The following is a 26720-nucleotide window of genomic DNA, read 5'->3' on the forward strand; positions in this document are numbered from 1 at the left end:
ATTATAGTATAATGTGTGAGACGTACTGTTTACCTGCTGTAGTATAGGTAACGTTCACAGAGTGCTGCACAAATACTTGTGTCTCTCCGGCACGTGTCTCCATGGTGTCACATGGAGCAGGCACAGTGTGAATAACATTGCTGTGACCATCACCAAAATCCCACCTACATGAAATACAAACATTAACCCACATGTCAAGTGATCTTATTAATGGCAAAAATCATTTTTCATGATAAGAGGAGGTGTCATAAAGTGGGAGACTGCCTGTCTGTCTGTATCTATCTATCTATCTATCTATCTATCTATCTATCTATCTATCCATCCATCTATCCATCCATCCATCCATCCATCCATCCATCCATCCATCCATCCATCCATCTTACCATAAATATATAAAGGCCAACAGTTATGCTAACAATGTAAGTCAACACAGGCCAACTATGTAACATTTAATGTGTGTCTCCATCCATTTGAAAAGTTATAGTGATCCGGGTCACAGTACCAATTTGAAATGTTCTGGCAGAAATTTCACGATGTCCTTTTATCTTGAATACATTATGCTAACAGTAACTACCAGAAAACAATATATTCTCAGTTGATCTGAAGCTCAAGTCACCTACATAGATTTGTGCCAAACAGGCCTAATCTAATACATCCAATTATTATTATTATTATTATTATTATTATTATTATTATTATTATTATTATTATTTTATTTTTTTACTTTTGTCACTGCCCAGTGTTGACAGTTGTGGAGTTATTAATGTGCAATTTGGTAGTCTCACTTTTTTTGTGTTAGTCAGTGTAAACACAGCCATATCAGAGATAGTGACACTGGAATATAATGTAAATTAAAATATATGACTTACAATGAGCATATTAGAGAACAGAATATAAAAACTAATGCACTGTATATGTTTCAAATGAAGTCAGAAATATTTACCAATGTGTAAATATATTTGCAACAGTATCGGATTGTCTAGCAGAGGGATGTAATGATATCCAAACATCACGGTACGATATTATCACGATATGAAGGTCACGATATGATAATTATCACGATGTGTATATATATATATATATATATATATATATATATTTTTTTTTTTTTTTTTTTTTTTTGGGTGGGGGGATATTTGAATAAGACACAATATTGTAAAAAAACAAAACAAAAAACAAACAAACAACAATCTCATACTAAATAAAGCACAATGTTGTGACTTTGTACATAACAGCAATGCATATAAACCACCTACAATCTCTAATAACAATATCGAGGCACTTACTTGGGAATGCAAGCACACATTAGCATAGATTTTAAACATAGAAGGCCGAAACATCACAAATGAAAATTAAATTGTGCTAATAAACTAACCACGAGAGGGTGCTAGAACTGCACAAATGGAAATCAACCTGACTTTTTTTTTTTTTTTTACAGATGGGGTCCTTTGAAATATTGTGAACATGACGACGACGACGATATTGTGGCAGTTTTAATATCACGATATTGCCCTTATCGTTACATCCCTAGTTTATAGTGCATGTGTTTGTAATATTTTGGTTGAACTAATGTGTGTCAAAATGATGTATTCTTCCTTCTTTACTGTAGCATGGTCCTTGCAAAATGTACATTTTTGTTAGAGCTCTTGTATTACAATACTTTACCTGAAGGTAGTTGGCAGGGCGATGTCCACTTTGACCCTGAGGGTGAAGAGGTGTGTAGCACCCACGGCTACAACCTGCCTGGCAAACACCAACTCAGGCTCACCTAGTGGGTTCATTTCATCAACAGTCAGGAGGAGCTGCTTGCTCTGGGAGCTCACACGATTGGATGCTGTTACCTGTTATTTGAATCAATGATGTTGAACCCGCACACTTAAAAAGATATTTGTTTATACCTTCAGTTTGTACTCAGCCGGTTTCTTAAACACAACACTGTAAGATTCTCCTTCGTATGCAAAGGCCTCCAAGTTGTCAATCACCCACGAGAATGTCACAGATGAGCCACTTTCCACTTGGGCTGTGAATGACTGTGAGCACAATATGAGAATATACAAAGTAATTCGGATGGAACCATTTTTGAAAATGTGAAATCTAAATTGAAAATCTCACCTGAGGAACGTCCACAAGCATCCTCTGGTGTTTGTGTGGCTCCACGCGGAGTCCTGAAACTGCTTCGTGGCCACACAGTGTCACATTCAAACTTTGCATTCTAACAGCATCTACCGCACTGACATTCAGCATCTGGACCCCCGCTGAAGGTAAGACGACAGTCACAGAGGAGAACCACACATCCTCAGTCTTGCATTCGGGTAGATCTTCAGGGCAAATCCGGCTGAAGGGGAGTCCGGTTCGGCGCACGGGAGCCGACCATGAACACAAGGCATTCTCTCCTGATATCACCATGACGACTACGAGGGTTGGAACGTTAACTTGAAGGTGTATCTGGTTGTTTTCATCCAGTGGAGGTCGGATAATCCTCAACCCGAATGCAGAACTCACATTGGGAATCAGGGGTTTCGTTTTGGAAGGTGCGGTTGTTTCCGACATCCCCTCGTGCTCGGTCCCTCTATGAAGAGTGTCCACATAAAGCAGTCTCAGATCACACACCACCCCGTCCACCCAGTGTTCATCTTGGGGCATGACGGTCAGGCCTCCCTCCCACCAGCCCCCCCGCTTTGTCCTCTGGAGAGACAGGTAACTCTGTCGCCAGGGAGAATTTACGGGAGCTTCACTGGTGAGACAGTGCAGAAAGTTGCCGGGGTCGCGAGTGTGTTGAATGGCGACGACGTCGTCAGGGTACACAATGATGGATCCTTCGCGAAGAACAACCTACAGTGATAAACCTAAACTTACTAAAAATTGTAGACAATAGGGGTGTCGAACTGCATCTTTTAGTCATGAATACACTAATTTCATAATAATCTATAACATTGAGTTAAAATTTAAAAGATGTACTGTACTGTAAAAAAGCGGGTGTGATATTGATTTGTGTTTATGTCATTTTTCTGCCACTAGATGGCATAATTGCATTTGTAAGACATTGGTGACCACAGCTGGAAGACAACCAAGGGCAAATTAATTTTAACTTGTAAAGAGAAAAGCAAAAATCACACATTCCACTATTAGTGAGGTCATCATTGCGTTTTGAAATATGCCGCAAACGCCAACAATTTATCAATAATAGATGGCGGCCATTTTATCACTCGAGTGAAAATGACATCACAGTTGCTCAGGTCTCAGGTAACAACCAATCACAGCTCAGCTTAAAAAAAATAAACAGGTGAGCTGTGATTGGTCGTTATCTGAGCCTGAGCAACTGTGATGTCATCTTCAGTCGACAGAAAGTGGCAAAATGGCAACCCCTTAGATTGGTAAAAACGGCTGTATTTTGCTGCATAACTCTCATTCCATAAATGTAATATTAATCAGATTGTCATGTTTAGTCTCGAGAGGTCACATAGAGCTATTTTTTAATTAACTATTAATTTCAACAGGAAGTGACCTAGAAGTGACCTGATTACAACAGGAAGTGACAAGGACTCGACCTAAAATCAACAGGAAGTGACCGGATTTCAACAGGAAGTGACTTGATTTCAACAGGAAGTGACCCAGAATTGACCCAATTTCAACAGGAAGTGACAAGGAATCGACCTAAAATCAACAAGAAGTGACTTGATTTCAACAGGAAGTGACCTGGAACTGACCTAAAAACAATAGGAAATGTTTTCAATAGGAAATGACCCAGAAGTGACCCGATTTCAACACGAAGTGACTTGATTTCAACAGGAAGTGACCCAGAAATGGCCTAGTATCAACACAGAGTGAACTGTATTCAACAGGAAGTGACTTGTTTCAACAGGAAGTGACTTAATTTCAACAGGAAGTGACCCAGAACTGACCTGATATCAACAATATTCAATACTATTATCGATAAATGGTTTTTAACGGGAATTAGCAAATATCTCATTTGGCTACTCACATGTAACATTTGCAGTTGTGACATGGGGCTTATTTTCAGCGGTACGTCCGCCACCAAGTGGTAGAACGGTGCTGTGGCTGGGTATCTGGGTGGTAACACAAACCCTCGTCCAGCTGCTGCCGAGGTGTAAGTAGAACATGGACGAGTGTTGGGAAAGCAGGCTTCGAGAATATGACACCAGAACTGGCCCGTGCTGCACCCCCCTGTCGTGTTGCACAGTGGAACCAGTGAGCAGCAGCTGAAGGGATTCAGAAGAGAACTGCAACCTAAAGGAGCAAAGAGAATATTATTAGGACATGTATGCAGAAAGGATGAAGTGTTTTGTACCTGGAGGTACAAGGTGGTAATTGGGATTGCAGTAGGGTCGAAGGATTTGAATGCGAGCCAAAGATGAGGTCGGGCTGGGCTGGACTACCAGTTCCAGTGATGTGACTTGACCTGCATGACTGAACCACAAGCCAGGGAACAACTGCATCTGTGGACCACAAACAGTCCTGTTTCAACTTTGTTGCCTGTTCTAACCCCTAGTTCAGGGACTCCATCTGGACATTTTACTGACCTCCACTGCGAGTTGCTCAACATCAGGGACACTTGCTAAGGGATCCATCAGGACCCGCTGGTAGATGCCAGTCATCAGAACAACTCCCACCACATAACTGTCCGAGTCCGGTAACGACTCTGCAGCATATGGAAGTACAATATGGAAAGCTTCTAAAAGAAGATTCCAATTTCACACTCACCATTTACATCATTTTGACAGAAGAAATGGTATTGCGTGACACAGGAAGTTGTCCTCCACCGTCCAGGTGTCCCCAAAGCCATCTGAGCACACATTTCCTGTTTGTTGCCTCCATCTTGCCACGAAGGACTTGCTGACTTGACAAGCCCAACCTCGTCCGGTCCATTTTCACTTACCCCATTAATCCAAACCCACTCAGTGTTTTTCCTATGGGGCATATTAGAGAAGAACTTTTTAATTGTTTGCATGCAAATAGATGTGTACAGGATTCCCTCGTTTATCGCGGGTTCATCTTTCGCAGCCTCGCTGTTTTGTTGCTTTTTTTGTTTTGTTTTGTTTTTGCTTTTTGGTGCAACATGCTTTTTGGTTTGTTTATTTTTTTTTATCTTTGTGAGGCCGTATCTGTGGACCCCTACATCTGACCGGGGAAATACGACCATCCGCTGATTCGTTTCGGCGAGGTCTTTCCAACAGTGTCTGTCCCGTCGCTGCACGACATTGCATTATGCTGACAGAAAATATATACTGTGCTGTATAACAAGTAAATTAAAAACATACTTTTAATGAAAAAAAGGACTGTAAATTTAAAAAATAAAAATAAATGATGACTGAAAAATCATTCATAAGAAACTAAAAATCATACCAAAATGAAAAAAAACATATAATAAATGAAAAATATATATATACTGTACTGTATACTTTAATAAATTAAAAAAACAATAACACACTTTTAATGGAAAAAAAATGAATGTAAATGAAAAGAAAACATATATTATGAATGGAAAAGCATTTATAATAAAGTAAAAATCATACCAAAACAAAAAAACATATATATTGAACAAAATATATATATATATAATTACCGGATATTTATTTATTTATTTATTTATTTGTTTTTATTTTTTTAAATTAACGCGGATTTCCATCGCGGGTAGATTTTGGAACCTAACAACCGCAATAAACGAGGGAACGCTGTACAGTAAATTATGTACAGTAAATTTTACTCTAAAATTAGTCTATTTGGTCCCACTCTATAGATTAAAATTTACACTTGGAAGAGAGTAAAATATTCAGTGTATATTTTACTGAAATTAATTCTAGAGTGTACGAGAGAATTTCCCTATGTCTTGAATAAACTAGAATTTTCATTTAGAAATTATAATTCAATTTTGCAAGGAGAGATTTTGACTAAATTTTCCTTTTTTTTTGGGGGGGGGGGGGGTAATTGTTTTTATTTGGAAAAAATGAGGCAATTTTATTAAATTGGTCAACAACAAAAAAAACACTTTTTTTTTAAGTTACACAAGAAATGAGGAACGAACTCACGACCTTCAGCTTGAAAGACTTTTACTCTATCACCTGAGCTATGCCACTCCTACTGTAAGTCACATTTTATGAGCTAATTACTAAAGTGCATGTGATACATAGCCATAGCAAAGGTATTAAAAACAAAATAAAGTTGTTGTTTTTTCCATAAATAAATGACACAAATTAGGAAAACAACGTTTTGATCAAAAGCAAAATGTTTATGAAAGATATGTTCAGTGTTTACCAAGGTTATTTTAGTTAACTAAAACTTAAGGAAAAAAATAAAACTAAAATTCAAAAAACAATTTCGTTAACAAAATAAAATAACGAAAATGCTTTTTAAAAGACGAAAACTAACTGACACTACATTTTATTTTTACAAGTAAGTCACATTTATAAAAAAACAAACAAAAACTAAAACTAATACTGAAACTTACTAAAACTAAGCATTTATTAAATAACTAAAACTAATAAAACGAACATAACCACCCTGTAAATTACTTGAAACTAGCTACAATTCAAAAACAAACCTCAAAAATGAAATAAAAAATAACTAAAATGAAAATTCTAAAACTACAATAACTGGTGTTTACTCACCTTTTAAAACTGATATATTTTGACATGACATATGTAAATCAATGTATGTCAACTCATCATGCATTTTTTGGCATGTTACAAATGTTCTAGTTCTTTCTTGACTCACGCTGGGAAGGAGTAACGGAGGAAGTTTTGCAGCTCCAAAGTATCAGCGGCGGCCAACCGTCCTCCGCGTGTTTGCCGGCAGGAAGCCGAAGCCTCAGACCACACGGACGTCTTCTCAGAGAGCCAGAAGCATCGCAGGCTGGGCAGGTGCACGCGACCGCCTTCCGGACAAACGTTGACTTCTGCGCCTTCACATTCACGTGCAAAACAAACTATTGTTGCAGCGTCCTAATGTCACACTCCTGCAATTTAAATTCAACAAAACTCCTCACCTCCTGATGTGCTGATCAAAACGATGAAAAGAGTCCTCCAAGCCTGCTTCTGTGGAGCCAGCGTGACTTTCATCTTACTCACTATGAGGCACATCCCAACCAAAAGAAGCACATCGACTTCCCTTACATCTTCAGTGCAGTTGTAAAAGGAAAAAGTCATCTTAAACCTGATGTTTCTTTACTCCATCACGAACAAGATGTCCTGTGTCCTCCCACAGCCATCCCAGGATGAGTTGTGTTGGTGCGTCTGTCGAAAAGGTCTCTCCACCCCTCTCTTTGAGCGCCATGGTGACTTTTACTTTGTCTCTTAGCAACAACTATAGAAGCGGAGTGGACAGGGCAGGCCCACACCGCTCATTAGCAATTTGTAAACCCTCATAGACAGACACAATGAGAAAAACAATAAAAAAAAATAAAAAATCAATCTAATCTGAAGTATGTACTGAGATAAATTGCTTTGAATTTTAAAAAAAATATTTTTAATACAGCTAGTGTGCTATATTTCAACATCATCGCCGAACAAAGAAACTGTGATGCACGTGCAAAACAAATGACCTCAGTTTTAAAAGACAGGATGCCATTGCTGTTGCCTGGAGAAAGAGAAGGCATAAAGTTGAAGGGGGTGATAAAGCAAACCTGAGCTGGGAAGTTTCAGTCCATCACCATGGAAACAATTGTGCTTTTGTCCCAATGCTGAACTTAAAAAAATAAAATTAAAATAAAAACAAAACCACAACAATGTCAGATTATCCTTTATATGCAAACACGAATATGATAATGATACCGATGAGCCTATAGTATCATTTAATAAAATGTTAATATTCACTAATAATTATTCATAAATCAGAATAATATATTGTATGCATATTGTTAGTATAGCAACATTTTTAATAGTATGTATTTAATCGACACAAACTATGATGTAATGCTAATGAAGACACTGGGGGCAGTAATGCGCATCTATAACTGAATTAAAACGTCAAAGCAATTGCGACGAAGAATAAACCAGGAAAAGCAGACGGCCTATGGTGACACATCGCAGGTACAACCCCGAAAAAAATGTTTGTTTTTTTTCCCCCTGTTCAATGGCCTCATGAGAATTTTTCACTCAATGAGACGTATTTGTTTTGTGACAGCTGTGGTTGTTGTGTTTTTGCAGAAAATGAACGGAATCGGGGCGGATTAGCATGATGATGGATGGGCTTGAACTGTATGTTTACATTTAGCTGCTAACGTTAGCTTTATCTTAGGATCAATATGCAAGTCCTCTGTCATCTGATCGTACAGAATCGAACAGTAATGATCGAAGTCGATATTGAACTAAATAAATGACGTTTTGTTAAGGGTTCAATAGCATCTTTTTAGCTTTGCCTACAGACCGAATGACATTTTTCTGAGCGTACACATCCGTGTTTTAATTTAAACGATTTTTTTTTTTTGGTACAAAACAAAATGTTTAAGCATTTAAAAATATTAATATCAATTACAAAAAATAGAAACACTAAAATTATGTAAGCTCCCTTTGGACCAAACAGATAATAATATATGTTTATAATATATATTTATTTATTCATGTTTGCAAAAACTTGGTTGGAGTGCAGCATGTGCACTGTGCAGTAGGACGATTTATTTATTTTTTGGTACAAAACAAGAAAATGTTTACACGTGTAAAACAAATAAGAAAACTAAAATTCTTTTAAACACTATAATTATGCAAATTCCTTTTGGATGAAAACAAATGTATTAAATTAGTTATTTTAAAATAAAATTTAAAAAAAACGTGCAAATGTATCAATTTAAATGACTCAAAAATTAGGATTATTTTTTTTTAACAATTAGGTGATATTGTAATTGTGCAGTGTGCTATTGTAATTGAATTTTGATTAATTGCACAGCCCTACTGCAATATCAATCATTGTTGAATTATACCTTCTTCACATCAGAACTTTGGATTATGGCACACTACTCACAAAAAAATAAAAAAAAGTAAGTACCTTCTTGTGTTCCAGTTGACATCATCTGCGTTTGTGTGTCTTTCACAGCAGGTTGAATGCAGTTCAGGACCACAGAAGAAGAAAGTAGTTGCGAGGTCTCCCAGCTCCGACAAGCAGCATTGCAAAACAATGAAAGACTCCTGGATGAGATGCTGTGCCAAGAAATCTACAAGAAGGTCATCAACTACCGAGGCGGCTGGGGCATCGCGGGCACCCCTCTGCACGCCGCCGTGTCCAAGGGCCACCTCAGCTGCCTGCAGGTCCTGCTGACCCACGGCGCCCTGGTGGACTGCGTGGACGTCAAAGCCCAGACGCCGCTTTTCGCCGCAGTACGCGGGAAGTACCTGGACTGTGTGATAGCGCTCCTCCTGTCCGGCGCCGACCCCAACGGGAGCTCCTACAACATCTGCTCTCCCGTCCTGACTGCTGCTCGCGAGGGCGACGTCGAAATATTACAGGAACTGCTCAAACACGGCGCCGAGGCCAACTCGCGCTCCAGAGTCCTGCTGTGGACCTCGAACGCCAGGGTGTCGAGCGGTCCGCTCTACCTGGCGGCCGTGTATGGACACATAGAATGCTTCAAACTGCTGCTCCTCTACGGCGCCGATCCGGATTACAACTGCTCTTACGCTAGACTGCTGAGCTCCATCAAACAGCCCAATACCGTCCTGGAGATGTGTCTGAGGCACGGCTGCGGGGTGGAGTATATCCAGCTCCTTATTGACTTCGGCGCAAACGTCTACTTGCCCACGCTTATCATCGAGAAGTCCACCAAGCAGAATGAGGCCGTGGAGCTGCTTCTGCAGGAGAGAGGTGTCTCAAATATCATATTTAGCTTAAAAAAAAAAAAATCAAAGTCGCTGTATTACTAGAGGTGTGCTCAAAAAATCGATATGGCAATATATTGTTGCGGGCCTCATTACAATACACGTATCGATACAGGCATCAGAATTGATATTGCTCGTTAACTTTGAATAGGCAGTTAACGTTTGCCTTTGCAGCTTGCATTGTACCTAAAAAAAATAAAAACCAGCAGCGTCTTTGAAGTTAATTGCCTTCAATTAATGCAAAAATAGCTCACCAATGATTGGACACTGTGTCTTGCTAAGAAAAATGAAAGCAGAGTAAGAATATCAACATTTATTTACTCATAAACTTAACATGGCACGTGTCTTAATGTACCAATTTTCGTATATTTTGTTTAAATATGAAATAGAATGTGCTACATGAAAAAAATGCTGTTTTTATTTCCCATATTTTTCAAATAAGCATATTTTAGAGCTGTAATTTTAATACTTAATAGGCTCATGCCTATTAATAAATGTTCCCGGTGTGTCTGTGAAAGCTGCTCCTTGCTCTGCAGTGCCTGCACATTTAGACCAGTCATGCCGCTAGGTGGTAAACCAGAAGAGCTGCAAACAAAAATCATTTTTGTCAGTCAGCATAACAAACACATCCTTTAGGTATACATAGGACTGTTATTATAAAATGCAAGAAAAATTAATGTAATATATCGGGATACGTGTCGCCTTGAAGATCAAGTATTGGGATACATATGTATCGCGTTACGTATCGTATCGCGACCCTGTGTGGTGATACGTATCGTATCGTGAGGTTGGCGGCAATACCCAACCCTATGTATTACAGTATGCTCATGGGTCATTATTAGTGATACTTACAATAATTAATATGTTGTTTCCTCTTCTGTTTCTTGTCAGGAAATCCCAAGGCCTTGACTTCACTGTGCCGACTGGCGGTGCGGAGATACCTCAAAAAGATCAACAAGATCCACTGTATCGAGCAGCTAGACATGCCAACAAGTCTCATTAGCTTCTTGCAGTACAAGCCGCTTCCAGTTTTGATTCTCTAGCTATGTTAAATCATGTGAAGGAAAAAAAAAGATGTGAACTAATTTAAATGTTTTTTTTTTGTTTTAATTGACCTCATTCTATTCATGCTTTGTGATCGAGAATCTAATATTAAACATATTTACCTGGCTTTGTACTTTATTTTAGTTAGCCAGCTCAGGTACAGGGTATTGGTATTAAGAGCTACACTGACAAGAAACTTACACCATTAAATTTTAATCAGTCTCACAAGAATGATCTATTTTCGATTTGTTTAAAAGTCGTAATATATTTTCATTTGAAAGGATGTGTTTTCAAAATTGAATTTTTATCACTGGACCTAGTCCTTTGTAGAAATTACTGAATGTTATTTCTTGTAATATTACAGCATTAATGTAGACATTTTTTGTTTTTTTTTAACAATGAATTTAGTACATAGAAGACAATACAAAAAAAAACCTGTCTAGCAAGCTAGCCTGTTGCCTAAATCACTAGAATACTGACACACTAAAACATGAGTCATAGTAACAAGTTAAAAAAAAAAAAAAAAGTTTAAGCTGCCACAAATTGATAAATGTGTTGTGCTTAAATGATAAGCTAACATGCTAACTATTGTTCCAGCATGCTAACGCGCTAGCATGCAAAACAACTCAACAAAAGCCCATGACAATGGCAAAATGGAGAATGTATTTCACAGAAATAAATATGGAAAATATTTAACTTTAACTTTTTAAAAATATAAAACAACATACAACGTAACAAAACGTGTTGTGGAAGTCTTCATCCGTCAGCCCTTTTCCTTATCGGATGTAACGAATATGTTGTGTTGTAAGCTGTTGTGTTGAAACTGTCACAATATGTACGAAAGGAAAAATGAATGAATTATAATAATAATAATGTTCTAGCCTAGCGCGATAACTCACCAGCATACAAAACCACTAAACAAATGTCCACTGGAATGGCACTAGAATACATTTCACAGAAATAATTTAAACTACTGAACTGCAGTATTTTTTTTTCCTTTTAAAGTAAAACAAGAAATAAACGTTAGATAATTGTACTTGGGCTAGAATTACCGACAATACATACACAAATTTTTTTGCTTTAAATGTGGAAAAGTGTCTCATTCATCATAATTACAATCTGTCTATAATATGATACAATAAATGATTAATAAAAATGAAATGTAAAACATCTTGAGACTGGTTACGTTAACGGAGCTGTTTATTTAAATATACAATTCACATATAAACCGAACTGGCTATTTTTGGCCAGCAGATGGCAGTAGATAACCCAAAAAGAAGAAGGCACGACTCTTGGACTTTGCATACATATTTTCATCAGCATCATAATAAATAAGAGCATAAACAACTGTGTTATGAATTCCCTTATCATCAAAAATGCCCAGGGTGTCCAAACAAGTCATATTTAAATTTGCATATTACAGCATACCATAAAACAGCATATTTACAGTGTGCTTTTAAAAGAAATAATCAGCTGCTTCTCTTCAAAAGTACCAGAAAAAGATCAAATCGTTCATCAAGTCCAACATATCAGAGTTCAAGTATTGCCACCATGAGGTAATCAAAACAAAATTGGATGCTGAAACTAAAACAAAAGTTGCCAATAATCTAACTTGTCAGACTGGACGACTTCAAAATAAATTGCAGTTGCAAGCTGTTAAAAAGCAGGACTTTTTTTTTTTTTTTTTTTTTTTTTTGAAGAGCTCAGAATTGTTCATTCGGTAGTCTTACCGATTCAACGTCTTGTCATCATTGCTCTTTTCCTTTTTTTTTTTTTTTTTTTTTTTTTTTTTTTTTTTTTTTTGTGTGTGTGTATGTGTGCGTGCGTTTGCGTGCGTGCGTTTGCGTGCGTGCGTGCGTTTGCGTGTGTGCGTTTGCGTGCGTTTGCGTGCGTGCGTGCAAATACGTATAAATTTATACTCATTCATTCACCTAAAACCTTATAAATATCCCATTACCCTTCGCCTTAACCAGGTACTTCAGAATCTTGCCAGAGTCGTGAGATTTAAATGGTCAGGAGACCAGAGAAAAGGTCAGAAAAAAAAGAAATAAAGAGAAAAGAAAGGTAAATCAAAGTGACATCCAGCACCGACCAAACACTTCCTGCCTTCCCCATGATTACAAAATCAAAGTCTTACGCCAACCCCGGAAGCCTCTAAATTCCAGCAAATTTAGCGAGATCTCAAGAGCCCAGAGGAAAAACTAAAGAGAGGAAGGAGGGAAGGATCGATAAGGCAGAGTGAGATCAATAGAAGCCAGTACATCCAATCCATCAAAGTGAAGTCCAGCACCAACAAGACCCCTCCTGCGTGGTTACAAAACCGGAGTCTTATGCCAACCCCAGAAACCTCATACTTCTAATAAATTAAGATCTCAAGTGACCAGAGGAAAAACTAAAGAGAGGAAGGAGGGAAGGATAGATAAAGAAAAGTGAGAACCACAGACACCAGCACCAACTGATTCAAGGGGCTGTGGGAGGGAGAGGGTACTTCTGTTGAGTTTCAGTAGATGCTGGTGCGACGGATCTGGCATGCATAAGGACCACCACCAAAGAGAGAAGCCGTCAACCGCGGTCCAGCAAAGCGAGCACCCCCCCCCCCCCCCCCACCCCCCCCGGAATCCCCAGGCCGCGGCAGCACCAAGGCCACCCCCAAGCCACCCGAGCGGACACCGGTCAGCGAGCCGACCCAGATACCCGGAACACCCCCGCCCCAGCCCCGGCCCACACCCCCGAGCCCAAGGCCGCAGAACGAGGCCCAGCGGGCCCCCACAGCGCCCCACCGGTCCCCAGCCCCCATCCCCCCACGACCCCCCCGCACCCCACCCAAACCCGCCATCCACCACGACCCAGGCCCCACCACCCCCGACCCCCAAACCCCCGAACACACCCCGACCCCCAGCACCCAACCCCCCACCCACCCATACCTCCACCCCCCCCCCAAACAAGCCGCCCCCCCCCGACGGCCGCCACCCCCCCCCCCCCGCGAACCCGGCCCCCCGCGAGAACCCCCCACCCCCCCCCGGAAACCGGCACCGGGCAGCAGCGCAGAGAGGGAAGATGTGCCCACCCCACCTCCAGCCGCGCGAGATTTGCACCGCGGCGGGAGGGGGGAAGCAGAGGAGGAAGCACCAGGGGAGAAGGCGGGACACCAGAACACCGAGCCCGGTGGGGAGAGGCCCCGGTCGTCACGCCAGAGTACAAGTGACACCTAACCCTGTTACTGAGTCCGCCAGCTCGCCGACTGGCGAGCTCTACCCTTACACCGTGAATGTGGCCCCACCCAGTGTATATACAAGTGTGTGCGTGTGGTGCATTAAAATTGGGAGCAGGTGAGTCGGAGCAGAGGGAAAAAATTTCCCCTACTCCGACACACCCGTATCCCCCCCCAAAAAATGAATATGTATATGTGTGGTGCATTAAAAAAGGGAATGGAGGGACAAAGTGGTGGGGCAGGGACACAAATGGGGGGGACCACAGCGCTGCCAGGCACTGCAGTCCATCCCCTCTGATGGCTCCCCGCCCCAACTCACCCCTCCCCTTGGACGTGAGGTGCATTAAAATTGGAGGGGAGTTGAAGGGTGAAGACGGTGTTTCCACCCTTCCCCACCCCACCAAGAAATGTGTTGTGTGCCCTATGTGTATATTTACAAAGTGTATAGTGCAAGCTAGTGAAGTGAGTAAGAGGAGCGACCAGCGGGGCCTCACCCAACCCGGCGGGTGTAGGTGGCACGCCCGCCCCCCAGCACCCCCACCCCCCGCCGCCCCCCACCTCATCCACCCGGCACCACAATGGGCGGACAGCCAGCGCAGCAGGGCTACCGGACAGCCCACCAGCCACCGGGGCCCGCCCGGGGCACCAGGAGTTATACCGGAGCGGGGCAGGCCCCAAACCCTCGCCCGGCCCCCGGAGCCCGACGCCCGGGCCGGGGAGGGAGCCCCAGGCCCAGGGAGAGGGAGGGGGAGGGGCCGCAGGGCAGACAGGGAAGGGGGGGGGGGGCGGGGGAAGCGGGGAGAAGACGACAAGAAGGCGAAAGGGCGGCTGCAGGGCAGGAGGCGGGGGGGGAGAGGAGGAGGGAGGGCGACAAGGGAAAAGGGACCGGGAGGCAGAGGAGGATGGGCGGGAGGAGGCGAGGAGGGAGAGGCGACGGGGGGGAGGAAGGGGGAGGGGAGAGGGAACCACGGGGCACACCGGAGGCCCACCCACCCCGAACCGCGCCGCCGGGCACGGAGCAGCGGACCGCGCCGGGACGGCACCGCCCCGGGCACCAGGGGAAGCACCCCAACACCGCACCCCACAGGGGGCCCAGGGAGCGGCCAAGACGCAACCGCCACCGAGCAGACAACGGGGGGGGGGGGGGGGGGGGGGGGGCAGAACCACCCCCGCCCGACCACAGGGGACGGCGTCAAGAAAATTGACTAATTAGCATGCAGTAACACCAAGTGTTGATGCTTAGTGCCCACTAGAAATAGATCTTAAGGAGTTATTGAGTATAGTGTCGTATAGTGTGGTATGCTCGAGCCCACTAGCAGCAACTAGGTTCCTGACTATATAAAAATAAAAACAATCAGATACAAAATACCAAATACAGGAGCAGCGAAAACAGAAGTTGTAACGATGTGGTGGCTCTCGTTAACAGGCAGAATCTTGGCAGGATTAAGTTGCCAAATTGAGATTAAAATATTCTATGTACATAGACCATATTTGTTTAAATCTTGATACTTGATTTTTATTTAAGGCAGAGATTTTTTCCATTGAGATATAATTTATTAGTAAGTTTAACCAGTGGTCGATATTTAGAGATTGTTTATTTTTCCAATTGACAAGGATTATTTTTTTAGCAATAGTAAGGGCTATAAATATAGATTGAGATTGTTTACATGGTCGCTCAGTTATTGTTAAGTCACCTAGTAAACACAGTCTTGGAGATAAAGGAAGCCTACAGTTTAATATATCAGCGAGCTTTTCCAAGATTTTAGTCCAGAAATGCAGCACTGGAGTACATGACCATAAAGCATGAAGATAAGTATCGGCAGTGTTTTGTGAGCACTGGAGACAAATGTCGGAGTCAGAGAGTCCCATTTTTTTCATCATATATTGTGTAATATATGTTCTATGAAGTATCTTATATTGGATAAGTTGCAAATTTGTCTGTTTGGTCATTTTAAATACATTTTCACAGATTTGGGTCCAAAAGTCTGGTTCCGGAACTATAGACAAGTCTTTTTCCCATTTTAAAGTCGGTAAATACGTTTTATTTGTGTATAAAAATAACTTATATATTTTTGATATTTTCTTTATTGTTGTTGGAGAAAGCTTTATAATATCTTTAGCTAAGACAGGCAGTTGGAGCGTATCTTGAAGTGTTGGGATTTGTTTCTTAACCATATTTTTAACTTGCAGATAATGTAAGAAATTTCCCTTTTTTATTTCATATTTCTGGACCAAGTTTGTATATGATATAAACTTATTATCTGAGAAAAGATGATGAAGGTGTGTAATTCCTTTCTGCTCCCATAGGCTTAAATGGAACGACTGATTATTAAGTTGAAAGTCGGGGTTATGCCAAATGGGAGAGAGCCCACAGGGCGCCAATTGGGAGTTTGTAATTTCTAATGCCTTCCACCAGGCAGTCAGGGTGGCGGCTATCATTGGGTTTTTAAAACAATTATGTCGTCTTATTGATTTTGTAATAAAGAGTAAATCTGACAGTCTAAGATTATTACAATCCTTCTGCTCCAATTCCAACCAACAGTTAGTATCTCTGTTGGGTTGTGTCCATAGCACAAGATATTGTAGTTGATTAGCTAGATAATAGTACATAAAGTTTGGTGCCTCTAAACCTCCTTTAGATTTACTTTCCTGAAGAGTAGATAGACTAATTTTGGCTTTTTTTTTATTCCAATAGAATTTTATGATAGCAGAGTCCAGCGATTGGAACCAGTTAGACGTAGGTTTAAATGGAATCATTGAAAATAAATAATTAATCTTTGGTAAAACTTTCATTTTTATAGTAGCTATCCGTCCTATTAAAGAGATCGGAAGATTATTCCAGCGTTCCAGGTCACTACGGATACTATCCAATAATGGTGAAAAATTTAAAGAAGTTAATTCAGTTAACTTAGGTGAAATTTTAACACCTAAGTATTTTAAATTACCTGTAGGAAAGGAGTAGTGTGGATCCTGACTTGTAGGATTCCATGAATTTTCTGTAATAGGTAATAATGTTGATTTTGTCCAGTTAATAGAGTAATCTGATAAGTGAGAGAATTTAGTTATTAATTTAAATGCTTCCCCTAGCGAAATAGCAGGTTCTTCTAAATAGAGTAATATATCATCGGCATATAGATTAATTTTATGTTCTATTGTCCCGGAGTGGATTCCTTGGATCCGTCTATCCTGACGTATAGCTAATGCAAGCGGCTCAATAAATATAGCAAATAATAAAGGAGAAATTGGGCACCCTTGTCTTGTTCCCCTTTGTAAAGTAAAACTCTGTGATGTAATCCCATTAGTAGTAACTGTAGCTTTAGGAGAATCATATAATATTGAGACCCATTGAATGAATGACTCCCCGAAGCCGAATTTATTTAAGACAGCAAAGAGGAAGGACCAGTTAACTTTATCGAATGCTTTTTCTGCATCCAGCGAAATAACAACTGCCTTTTTATCATGCCGCTGTGACATACTAATCAAGTTAAAGAGTCTCCTAATATTATTAGTAGAATGACGACCTTTAATAAAACCTGTTTGATCACTATGAATAATTGTCGAGATTACCGTCTCTAATCGAGATGCCAAGGCCTTAGCGATAATTTTAATATCGGTATTAATTAGTGATATCGGTCGGTAACTTGACGGGAGGGTAGGGTCTTTTTCTGGCTTTAATAAAAGTTTAATTGCTGCTATATTCATATCTTGACGTATATCACCTTTACTTTTAATTTCAGTTACTACTCTTAGAAATAATGGAGCAAACATTAACCAGAAATGTTTAAAAAATATAGCCGGAAAGCCGTCTGGACCAGGTGCTCTGCCATTAGGCATACTGTCTAAAGCACGATACAACTCATCTATAGTAAGCGGGGTATCGAGAATATCTTTATGTTCAATAGATAACTGAGGTATATTTAAGCTGTTTAGGAATTCCTCAATATATTCAGGGTTAGGTCTATTAATTTCTGTGTATAGATTTCGATAATAGTTATAAAAAATATGGTTAATTTCTTCTGGTGATTGTGTGCATTCACCATTTATATCTTTAATAGCCGTTATAAGAGATTTTTCCCGATTCCGTTGAAGTTGATTTGCCAGGAATTTACCTGATTTATTATTATGTTCAAAATTATTATATCTCAACTGTTGTATTATAAACTCTGTCTTTTTAGATAACATGTTATCTAACTGTATTTTTATATTCTGTAGTTCTATCCATATTTGATTATTTGGGTTTAATACATATTCATCCGTTAGTTGTTTAATTTTATCTTCCAGGTATTTTTCTAATTTTTGATCCTGTTTCTTTTTATAAGTTGAATATGATATAATTTTCCCTCTAATTACCGCTTTCCCTGCTTCCCAGAGAAGAGATGGAGATATATTTGGAGAGTCATTTATTTCCAAAAAATCTGCCCACTCCCTTCTAATAATTTTATCAAACTCTACGTCTTTCAGTAATGAGATGTTAAAACGCCATATCGGGGGAGGTTTAAAGGTAGAGTCAATTTGTAGAGTGAGGGAGACTGGTGCATGATCACTTATAATTATAGAATGTATTTTTATAGCAGTTTTATCAACAATAGAATTATTTGTAAGGAAAAAATCAATTCTTGAGAATGATCGGTGCACAGCAGAGAAGAAAGTAAATTCCTTCTTAGTTGGGTTTTGAAGTCTCCAGCCATCGCTGAGGCCAAAATCCTCCATATACTCATCTATTACTTTAGCGGATCGTAATCGCCTTGTATATATCGTATTATTAGAACGATCTATTAACGGGTTCAAGACCGTGTTAAAATCACCTCCAATAATAATAGTAGAATTTGTTGCTAAATCGAGTAACCGAGAGAAAAATTCATGGAAAAAATCAGGGTCATCATTATTTGGGGCATATAAATTACCAATTGTATATACTTTATTAAATATAGTTACCTGGATAATAATATATCGGCCCTCTAAATCTGTTACTATATTATTTAGAGTAAAGAATAAATTCTTATGTATAAGTATAGAGACACCTCTTTGTCTACTATTATAGGAGGCAGAGTAAACTTGACTAAAATTTTTATCTATAAATAATTTTTCTTCTGATTTTTGTAAGTGGGTTTCTTGTAGGAGACAAATATCTGCCTTAAATTTTGAGAGATGGTCTAAAATTTTTATTCTTTTTGCCTGGGAGCGAGCGCCACACACATTCCAGGAGACCAGAGCTAATTTCTGCATACAAGCAATATAGACTCAGTCTTATGTATACATCTATATAAGCTGCTTATTAATATTAACATATTGTAGGATAGCAAAAGAGTAATTAGGCAATTTATATAATTTATATAAAGAGAGAGATAGCAAGTAGATAAGTATAATAGTGAAGAAACGTGGGGGGAAGTGAGTGTGAAGGAAATCTGTGGGGGATTCAACATAACAATACACCAGTAAATGGTGACCTAAGCGAGATTATTATTATTATTATTAATTTATTTTTTTAAGAATATATTTCTATATTATTATTATTATTATTATTATTACTTTATAGCCTATGCATAATATAAATTCATATTCTATTTCGTAACCCATTATCCATACATATACATACATATACATATACATATATATACATATATACACATATACATACACATACATATACATATACCTACGTCAAATAATCACACAATGCTCGGCTCTACCAATTGTCAGTTAGAACAGCCAAGGGGTCGAGGTTGGGTTTCGGAATAGCTGGCCGTCGATATATAATTTATCAACGACCATCGAAGTCCGTTTACCCTCCTGTCTATTTTGTTTCATGATAGGAAACAGTACTTTTCGCCGCTCGTTTATCTCTCTTGGGAATTGATCATTCATCCCGAAAGATGTCCCTTTGAGCTCCCGTCCTTTACTTTTTACCAATTCTTTATGTTTAAAATGTTCGAACTTAGCAATAATAGGACGGGGCTTATTGCCCTTACGAGCTCCGAGCCGGTGTACACGGTGAAAAGAGATATTATTTACCGTCTCCTGTGGGATCTTTAGCGATGATGTCATGAATTTTTTTATCTCACCCTCTGGATTATCTGGAGAATTTTCGGATATACCTGAGAATATTAGATTTTCCCGCATACTACGGGATTGAACATCTAAGACCGTTTCCTTTAGCATTTTATTTTCCTTTTTAATCGTCTCCAACTCGGCTGTGACAGCGACGAGAGAGGAGCGTAGCTCGGAGTTATCGCATTGGAGATCGCTTACCTGTTGGCTAACGAATTCCAAACTTGCCTTTAATTCTTTGACGTCCTCGCGGATAAGACAGAGGACGTCAAGTTTTTTATTTATGGAATCCAGCATACTCACCGATACGTCGGCGGTTGCTAAATCGTCCGTGTCTGTTGACGAGTCATTTTTCCTTTTTTTTTTCGAAGGATTATCCCGACTGGCCGCCGGCTCATCCATCGCGCAGCTATAAAAATGATCGTCAATAAAACGTTCGAGGTCGTCCACACTGGATAATATTTCCGATCTTTCTTAGAAAAGAAAAAAATCGAATTTATCTAATCATTAAATTCGGGTTTAATTAGAAATATAAAGCTAATTCTATTTTAGCAGCAGAGCGCCGCCATGTTAGATTTTCCCAGTCTCGCTACCGGTCACGCGATAGTCACAGCATCTCGCGATGGGAAATGTAGTTCCTCTTAAAAAAAAAAAGTAAGAATATCAACATTTATTTACTCATAAACTTAACATGGCACGTGTCTTAATGTACCAATTTTCGTATATTTTGTTTAAATATGAAATAGAATGTGCTACATGAAAAAAATGCTGTTTTTATTTCCCATATTTTTCAAATAAGCATATTTTAGAGCTGTAATTTTAATACTTAATAGGCTCATGCCTATTAATAAATGTTCCCGGTGTGTCTGTGAAAGCTGCTCCTTGCTCTGCAGTGCCTGCACATTTAGACCAGTCATGCCGCTAGGTGGTAAACCAGAAGAGCTGCAAACAAAAATCATTTTTGTCAGTCAGCATAACAAACACATCCTTTAGGTATACATAGGACTGTTATTATAAAATGCAAGAAAAATTAATGTAATATATCGGGATACGTGTCGCCTTGAAGATCAAGTATTGGGATACATATGTATCGCGTTACGTATCGTATCGCGACCCTGTGTGGTGATACGTATCGTATCGTGAGGTTGGCGGCAATACCCAACCCTATGTATTACAGTATGCTCATGGGTCATTATTAGTGATACTTACAATAATTAATATGTTGTTTCCTCTTCTGTTTCTTGTCAGGAAATCCCAAGGCCTTGACTTCACTGTGCCGACTGGCGGTGCGGAGATACCTCAAAAAGATCAACAAGATCCACTGTATCGAGCAGCTAGACATGCCAACAAGTCTCATTAGCTTCTTGCAGTACAAGCCGCTTCCAGTTTTGATTCTCTAGCTATGTTAAATCATGTGAAGGAAAAAAAAAGATGTGAACTAATTTAAATGTTTTTTTTTTGTTTTAATTGACCTCATTCTATTCATGCTTTGTGATCGAGAATCTAATATTAAACATATTTACCTGGCTTTGTACTTTATTTTAGTTAGCCAGCTCAGGTACAGGGTATTGGTATTAAGAGCTACACTGACAAGAAACTTACACCATTAAATTTTAATCAGTCTCACAAGAATGATCTATTTTCGATTTGTTTAAAAGTCGTAATATATTTTCATTTGAAAGGATGTGTTTTCAAAATTGAATTTTTATCACTGGACCTAGTCCTTTGTAGAAATTACTGAATGTTATTTCTTGTAATATTACAGCATTAATGTAGACATTTTTTGTTTTTTTTTAACAATGAATTTAGTACATAGAAGACAATACAAAAAAAAACCTGTCTAGCAAGCTAGCCTGTTGCCTAAATCACTAGAATACTGACACACTAAAACATGAGTCATAGTAACAAGTTAAAAAAAAAAAAAAAAGTTTAAGCTGCCACAAATTGATAAATGTGTTGTGCTTAAATGATAAGCTAACATGCTAACTATTGTTCCAGCATGCTAACGCGCTAGCATGCAAAACAACTCAACAAAAGCCCATGACAATGGCAAAATGGAGAATGTATTTCACAGAAATAAATATGGAAAATATTTAACTTTAACTTTTTAAAAATATAAAACAACATACAACGTAACAAAACGTGTTGTGGAAGTCTTCATCCGTCAGCCCTTTTCCTTATCGGATGTAACGAATATGTTGTGTTGTAAGCTGTTGTGTTGAAACTGTCACAATATGTACGAAAGGAAAAATGAATGAATTATAATAATAATAATGTTCTAGCCTAGCGCGATAACTCACCAGCATACAAAACCACTAAACAAATGTCCACTGGAATGGCACTAGAATACATTTCACAGAAATAATTTAAACTACTGAACTGCAGTATTTTTTTTTTCCTTTTAAAGTAAAACAAGAAATAAACGTTAGATAATTGTACTTGGGCTAGAATTACCGACAATACATACACAAATTTTTTTGCTTTAAATGTGGAAAAGTGTCTCATTCATCATAATTACAATCTGTCTATAATATGATACAATAAATGATTAATAAAAATGAAATGTAAAACATCTTGAGACTGGTTACGTTAACGGAGCTGTTTATTTAAATATACAATTCACATATAAACCGAACTGGCTATTTTTGGCCAGCAGATGGCAGTAGATAACCCAAAAAGAAGAAGGCACGACTCTTGGACTTTGCATACATATTTTCATCAGCATCATAATAAATAAGAGCATAAACAACTGTGTTATGAATTCCCTTATCATCAAAAATGCCCAGGGTGTCCAAACAAGTCATATTTAAATTTGCATATTACAGCATACCATAAAACAGCATATTTACAGTGTGCTTTTAAAAGAAATAATCAGCTGCTTCTCTTCAAAAGTACCAGAAAAAGATCAAATCGTTCATCAAGTCCAACATATCAGAGTTCAAGTATTGCCACCATGAGGTAATCAAAACAAAATTGGATGCTGAAACTAAAACAAAAGTTGCCAATAATCTAACTTGTCAGACTGGACGACTTCAAAATAAATTGCAGTTGCAAGCTGTTAAAAAGCAGGACTTTTAAAATTGGACTGAAAATACAGTTAGGTCTGTTTGGACAGCGACAGAGGGTTTATGAAGTTGCCTTTATATACGAACGCATGGCATTTAATATTTAGAAAGATAAATGATCGTCATTTTATGCAAAAGTATTGTCATTTTCAGAGTCTGTAAATTATTGTAAATACTACAACCTAGATGAAAAGCTTTTGCAGTCAACTGACTACCAGTTTGGCCAATTCCAGACTTAAAATTTTTCTGATATGGTGTCTTCCTCGGGAAAAAAAAATAAAAATCTGTCAATTTTGTCCATGTGTGTACATCATCATTGCATTATATTGTTTGGATTGAACAACGTAATCACAGTAAAGTCAATTAGCTTGCTTTCAAAAGAAAACAGATCCTATCCTTCGTATAATATAAACATGACATCATGGATGATGTCACATTTTTCTCACTATGGCAACGAGCTGCACTGCGTGATAAAAAGTGGCCTGCTATTTATTGACGTTTCAACAAAATATGAGACTTGGTCCCCCTTCTTTGACACCGAGGTCAGGCATGTTGTGGTCATGACGGTTATGGGGGCTGCTTGTTGCCACGGCGATTCAGCCTAGCCCCACGTCAAGTGACATCATTACGATAAAGCCCAAGATTGCGGTCCAGGAGGCCAGTTTTCCGTTCCCACTGCAGATAACAAGAGCGTAAAATTGTTTTGTTATCTCTTTACCCCTTTCATCTTCGATATACGAATGTATAAAGTGGTGATGGAGAAATGAGGCTTCATGAAGCACTCACAAAATTTTTCCCTCCTCTAGATGGCACTTTTGGTTTAAAGATGAAGTGGAAATTGAATCTCTCAATTGGTCTATTTAAACCAAGAGCAAAATCTAGAGGAGTAAAAACATTGCAAGTGTTTCATGAAGCTTCATTTTTCCATCACTAGACTATAAAGTATATTAGGATCCTGATTTCCCCCTCTCTCACCTGACTTGAGCCTCAGGTATGATGTCATCCACCACCACGTAGACCATGGCCCCGGCGGCGAACGCCAACGCGTACGGCAGCAGCGGTTCGGCCAACACCACGGCGACGGCGCCCAGCATCCCGGCGATGGGCTCCACCATGCCGCTCAGCTGGCCGTACCTGAGATGGAGGCGGGTGGGATAAACGAACGCTCCTTTTCGGCGCGGAATGCGTGCGTTTTCACCAGAAGGCTGTCCACGTTGAGATGCCTGAGCCTCGAAGTGGCAAGCTGACTGCAAGGCCTTCTGGGAAGTTCTGGATGCCAATACCAACTGCCAAATTCCTGCAGGGATATTGGGAAAATGTAGATATTTTTCTTGACAGCTTTATGCTCAAATGTACTATTAAATGACTGAACAAGCACTTTCAGAGACTTATGGGTGTAATTACGATGATAATAGATATTAAACTCGGCATGTGGAGTAGAATTGACCTCACCGAAATAGTTGCAGTATCACGTTTGTACACTAGATGTCACCAGCATACAATGAGATGCATTTACAGCAAACAACAGGTACACATTTATTGTCCATGGGAACTCAGGAGCTTCTGTTTTTGTTTGAATTTAAAACAAAGATAAGGGAAATTTAGCATGTCAATTATTATTGACATTTTTCAAAACTGTATTTACTGTAGACAACTATAAGGAGCTATTGTTTTCATGTGACTTTTTAACCCTCGTGCCATTGTGTTACCAAATATGTAAATTGGGAGTTGATTGTGCTGGGGGAAAACACAACAAAACAAAAAAAAATGAGCCACGGCTTTGGAAAACTGGGGGACCGTCAAAATGCGAGTGTGCCGACATTTCTTAGCCATTGCATGAGGGAGATTACTCATTTTATATCCCTGGAAGATACGTTAGCCAGCCGCGTAACATTAATGTACATTATAAGTGACATTTTTGGACCGATTGGACACTGCATGTATTTTATTGCAATTTCCGTGATTTCTGCATGAAATCCTTCTATGGACATTCCTCGACGGTGCCATGGCCATGAGAAAGAATTCGCACCCCAAATCCACCAGGTGGCGGTAGAGGCCAATTAATGATTTTCCTTGCAAACACCGCACTGTTTCCAGCACGCCATATTCCACACAGACTTATTTCTTCGTGCTTTTTACTGATTGTGCATTCGACAGGATGTTAGTGGATGCGCGTGCACGTTAGTGGGCGCGCGTGCGTGTTCGTGGATGCGCGTACATGCGCGCCACCTATATTTTTGTGCAGAAAAAGGTATTGCGAGCTATTGACTTATGTTTCGTGTTGGGATATGTTGTTTGTTTGTCTGCATGGACGTGGGAGGCACGTTCCCTAGTGGGAGGGGTCGAATGGCAATGCTGTTTGTCGTTGTTGTGTCCCCAAAATGAGCCACTGTTAGAGGGGGGCGTCGTTGCAATACAGCGGTTTTCCTCAGTGTGTGAAGGCTGTTATTTATATTTTTTTCTCTTTCTTCACTTTAGAACTTTAGAATTGATAGCGTGCATATTCCACACGCATGCGCAGTTCGATCATCCATTTTGAACTTCAGTCGACCATTGCTATTTGCTCCGGAGCGCCTGCAGGGGGGAGGCGTGCCATTGTGGCCAAACGTGCGTCCAACGTGGAGGTGACGTATTTCCCTTCGTGCATTCTTCAAAACATGGCAAGGAGCATGGATCGGTGAAAACAATAAGCAGAAGGGATAAGACAAAACAAAAAAAACATGTTTTTTTTTTGCAACTTATGAAGTGTAACGTAACGGTTGTCGAGATGAATTCCTCGTCGGTTATCTTATCTGGCCGTTGCATTTCTACGTGTGAAAGTGCTAAGCTTCGATTTTTATTCGGCTAGTTTGTATTCACAACACATTTGGCTAACGTGCAAGAGGCATGAGCTTCCTGAATCTAAGTAAAAGAACGGCGATCAGAGACACACAAAGCTGCAAATGCAAGTTGGCAAGTAAGTACTTCTACAAAATAAACATAAACGAACATATGAGCACGTCCCTGAAAGCCGCGGGGGACGTGCAGCTTCCCAACGGTAGTTCTGATGCCAATGAACATTTTGGGTGGTTGAAAGAAAAAAAATATTAAAAAATGACTTAGTTATCACACCTCAAAGTAGAATTACTGATTTGGCTAAAATAATCGCGAGGAGATTTTTATGAGTTAAATTGCCATTGTCAAAAAATTTGACATGCATTGAAAAAATTGTTGTTCTAACTTATTGCCTTATTCAAAGCTCTAATTATGTCATATGAAATATTAATTTTTTATTTATTTTTTATACATGTATACAGCACAGTTAGTTTTCTTCATAGTCCATTCTTTGGGCTTGTATTGTCCTAAGAGGGGGGAATACATAAAAAAAAAAAAAAAAAACTTCATATGTATGGATAGTTCTGATGCCAATGAACATTTTGAGTGGTTGAAATATAAAAAAATATTAAATATTGACTTAGTTATCACACCTCAAAGTAGAATTACTTATTTGGCTAAAATATTCGCAAGGGGATTTTTCTGAGTTAAATT

The 26720-nt window shown here is 39.4% G+C and overlaps 3 protein-coding genes across 13 annotated transcripts in view; 1 reads left to right on the forward strand and 2 right to left on the reverse strand.

Moving 5' to 3' along the window:
- Positions 1 to 10228, reverse strand: part of pkd1b (polycystic kidney disease 1b) — a 32499-nt gene extending 22271 nt beyond the window's left edge. For 3 of the 8 annotated variants that reach the window (XM_077502388.1, XM_077502389.1, XM_077502385.1), the window contains exons 1-11: positions 7171 to 10038; positions 7004 to 7052; positions 6733 to 6919; positions 4723 to 4928; positions 4542 to 4660; positions 4310 to 4457; positions 3983 to 4248; positions 2113 to 2832; positions 1899 to 2030; positions 1666 to 1841; positions 34 to 164 (exon numbers count right to left, since the gene is read on the reverse strand). In XM_077502388.1, coding sequence (XP_077358514.1) covers positions 34 to 164; positions 1666 to 1841; positions 1899 to 2030; positions 2113 to 2832; positions 3983 to 4248; positions 4310 to 4457; positions 4542 to 4660; positions 4723 to 4928; positions 6733 to 6919; positions 7004 to 7052; positions 7171 to 7290 — 2254 coding nt within the window. In that variant the 5' untranslated portion in view covers positions 7291 to 10038. Of the gene's footprint in view, positions 1 to 33; positions 165 to 1665; positions 1842 to 1898; positions 2031 to 2112; positions 2833 to 3982; positions 4249 to 4309; positions 4458 to 4541; positions 4661 to 4722; positions 4929 to 6732; positions 6920 to 7003; positions 7085 to 7130 lie in introns of all 8 variants that reach the window. The other 5 variants (XM_077502387.1, XM_077502391.1, XM_077502392.1 and 2 more) reach the window with 5 other exon arrangements.
- LOC144004817 (ankyrin repeat and SOCS box protein 12-like) lies at positions 7957 to 10995 on the forward strand. Of its 2 annotated transcripts, none has more exons than XM_077502394.1 (3): positions 7957 to 8045; positions 9046 to 9810; positions 10716 to 10995. In XM_077502394.1, the coding sequence occupies exons 2-3, from the start codon at positions 9054 to 9056 to the stop codon at positions 10865 to 10867; spliced, it is 909 nt and encodes a 302-aa protein (XP_077358520.1). In that variant the 5' UTR covers positions 7957 to 8045; positions 9046 to 9053; the 3' UTR covers positions 10868 to 10995. The 2 variants fall into 2 exon arrangements, with proteins under 2 accessions (XP_077358520.1, XP_077358521.1); XM_077502395.1 differs by lacking the exon at positions 7957 to 8045 and adding an exon at positions 8067 to 8213.
- An 11716-nt stretch (positions 10996 to 22711) lies between these two features.
- Positions 22712 to 26720, reverse strand: part of slc39a11 (solute carrier family 39, member 11) — a 74188-nt gene continuing 70179 nt past the window's right edge. For all 3 annotated transcript variants that reach the window (XM_077503367.1, XM_077503364.1, XM_077503365.1), the window contains exons 8-10: positions 24391 to 24489; positions 24168 to 24326; positions 22712 to 23867 (exon numbers count right to left, since the gene is read on the reverse strand). In XM_077503367.1, coding sequence (XP_077359493.1) covers positions 23789 to 23867; positions 24168 to 24326; positions 24391 to 24489 — 337 coding nt within the window. In that variant the 3' untranslated portion in view covers positions 22712 to 23788. The remainder of the gene's footprint in view (positions 23868 to 24167; positions 24327 to 24390; positions 24490 to 26720) is intronic.

This window comes from Festucalex cinctus, chromosome 17, assembly GCF_051991245.1.
Source record: "Festucalex cinctus isolate MCC-2025b chromosome 17, RoL_Fcin_1.0, whole genome shotgun sequence".
Lineage (NCBI taxonomy): Eukaryota > Metazoa > Chordata > Actinopteri > Syngnathiformes > Syngnathidae > Festucalex > Festucalex cinctus.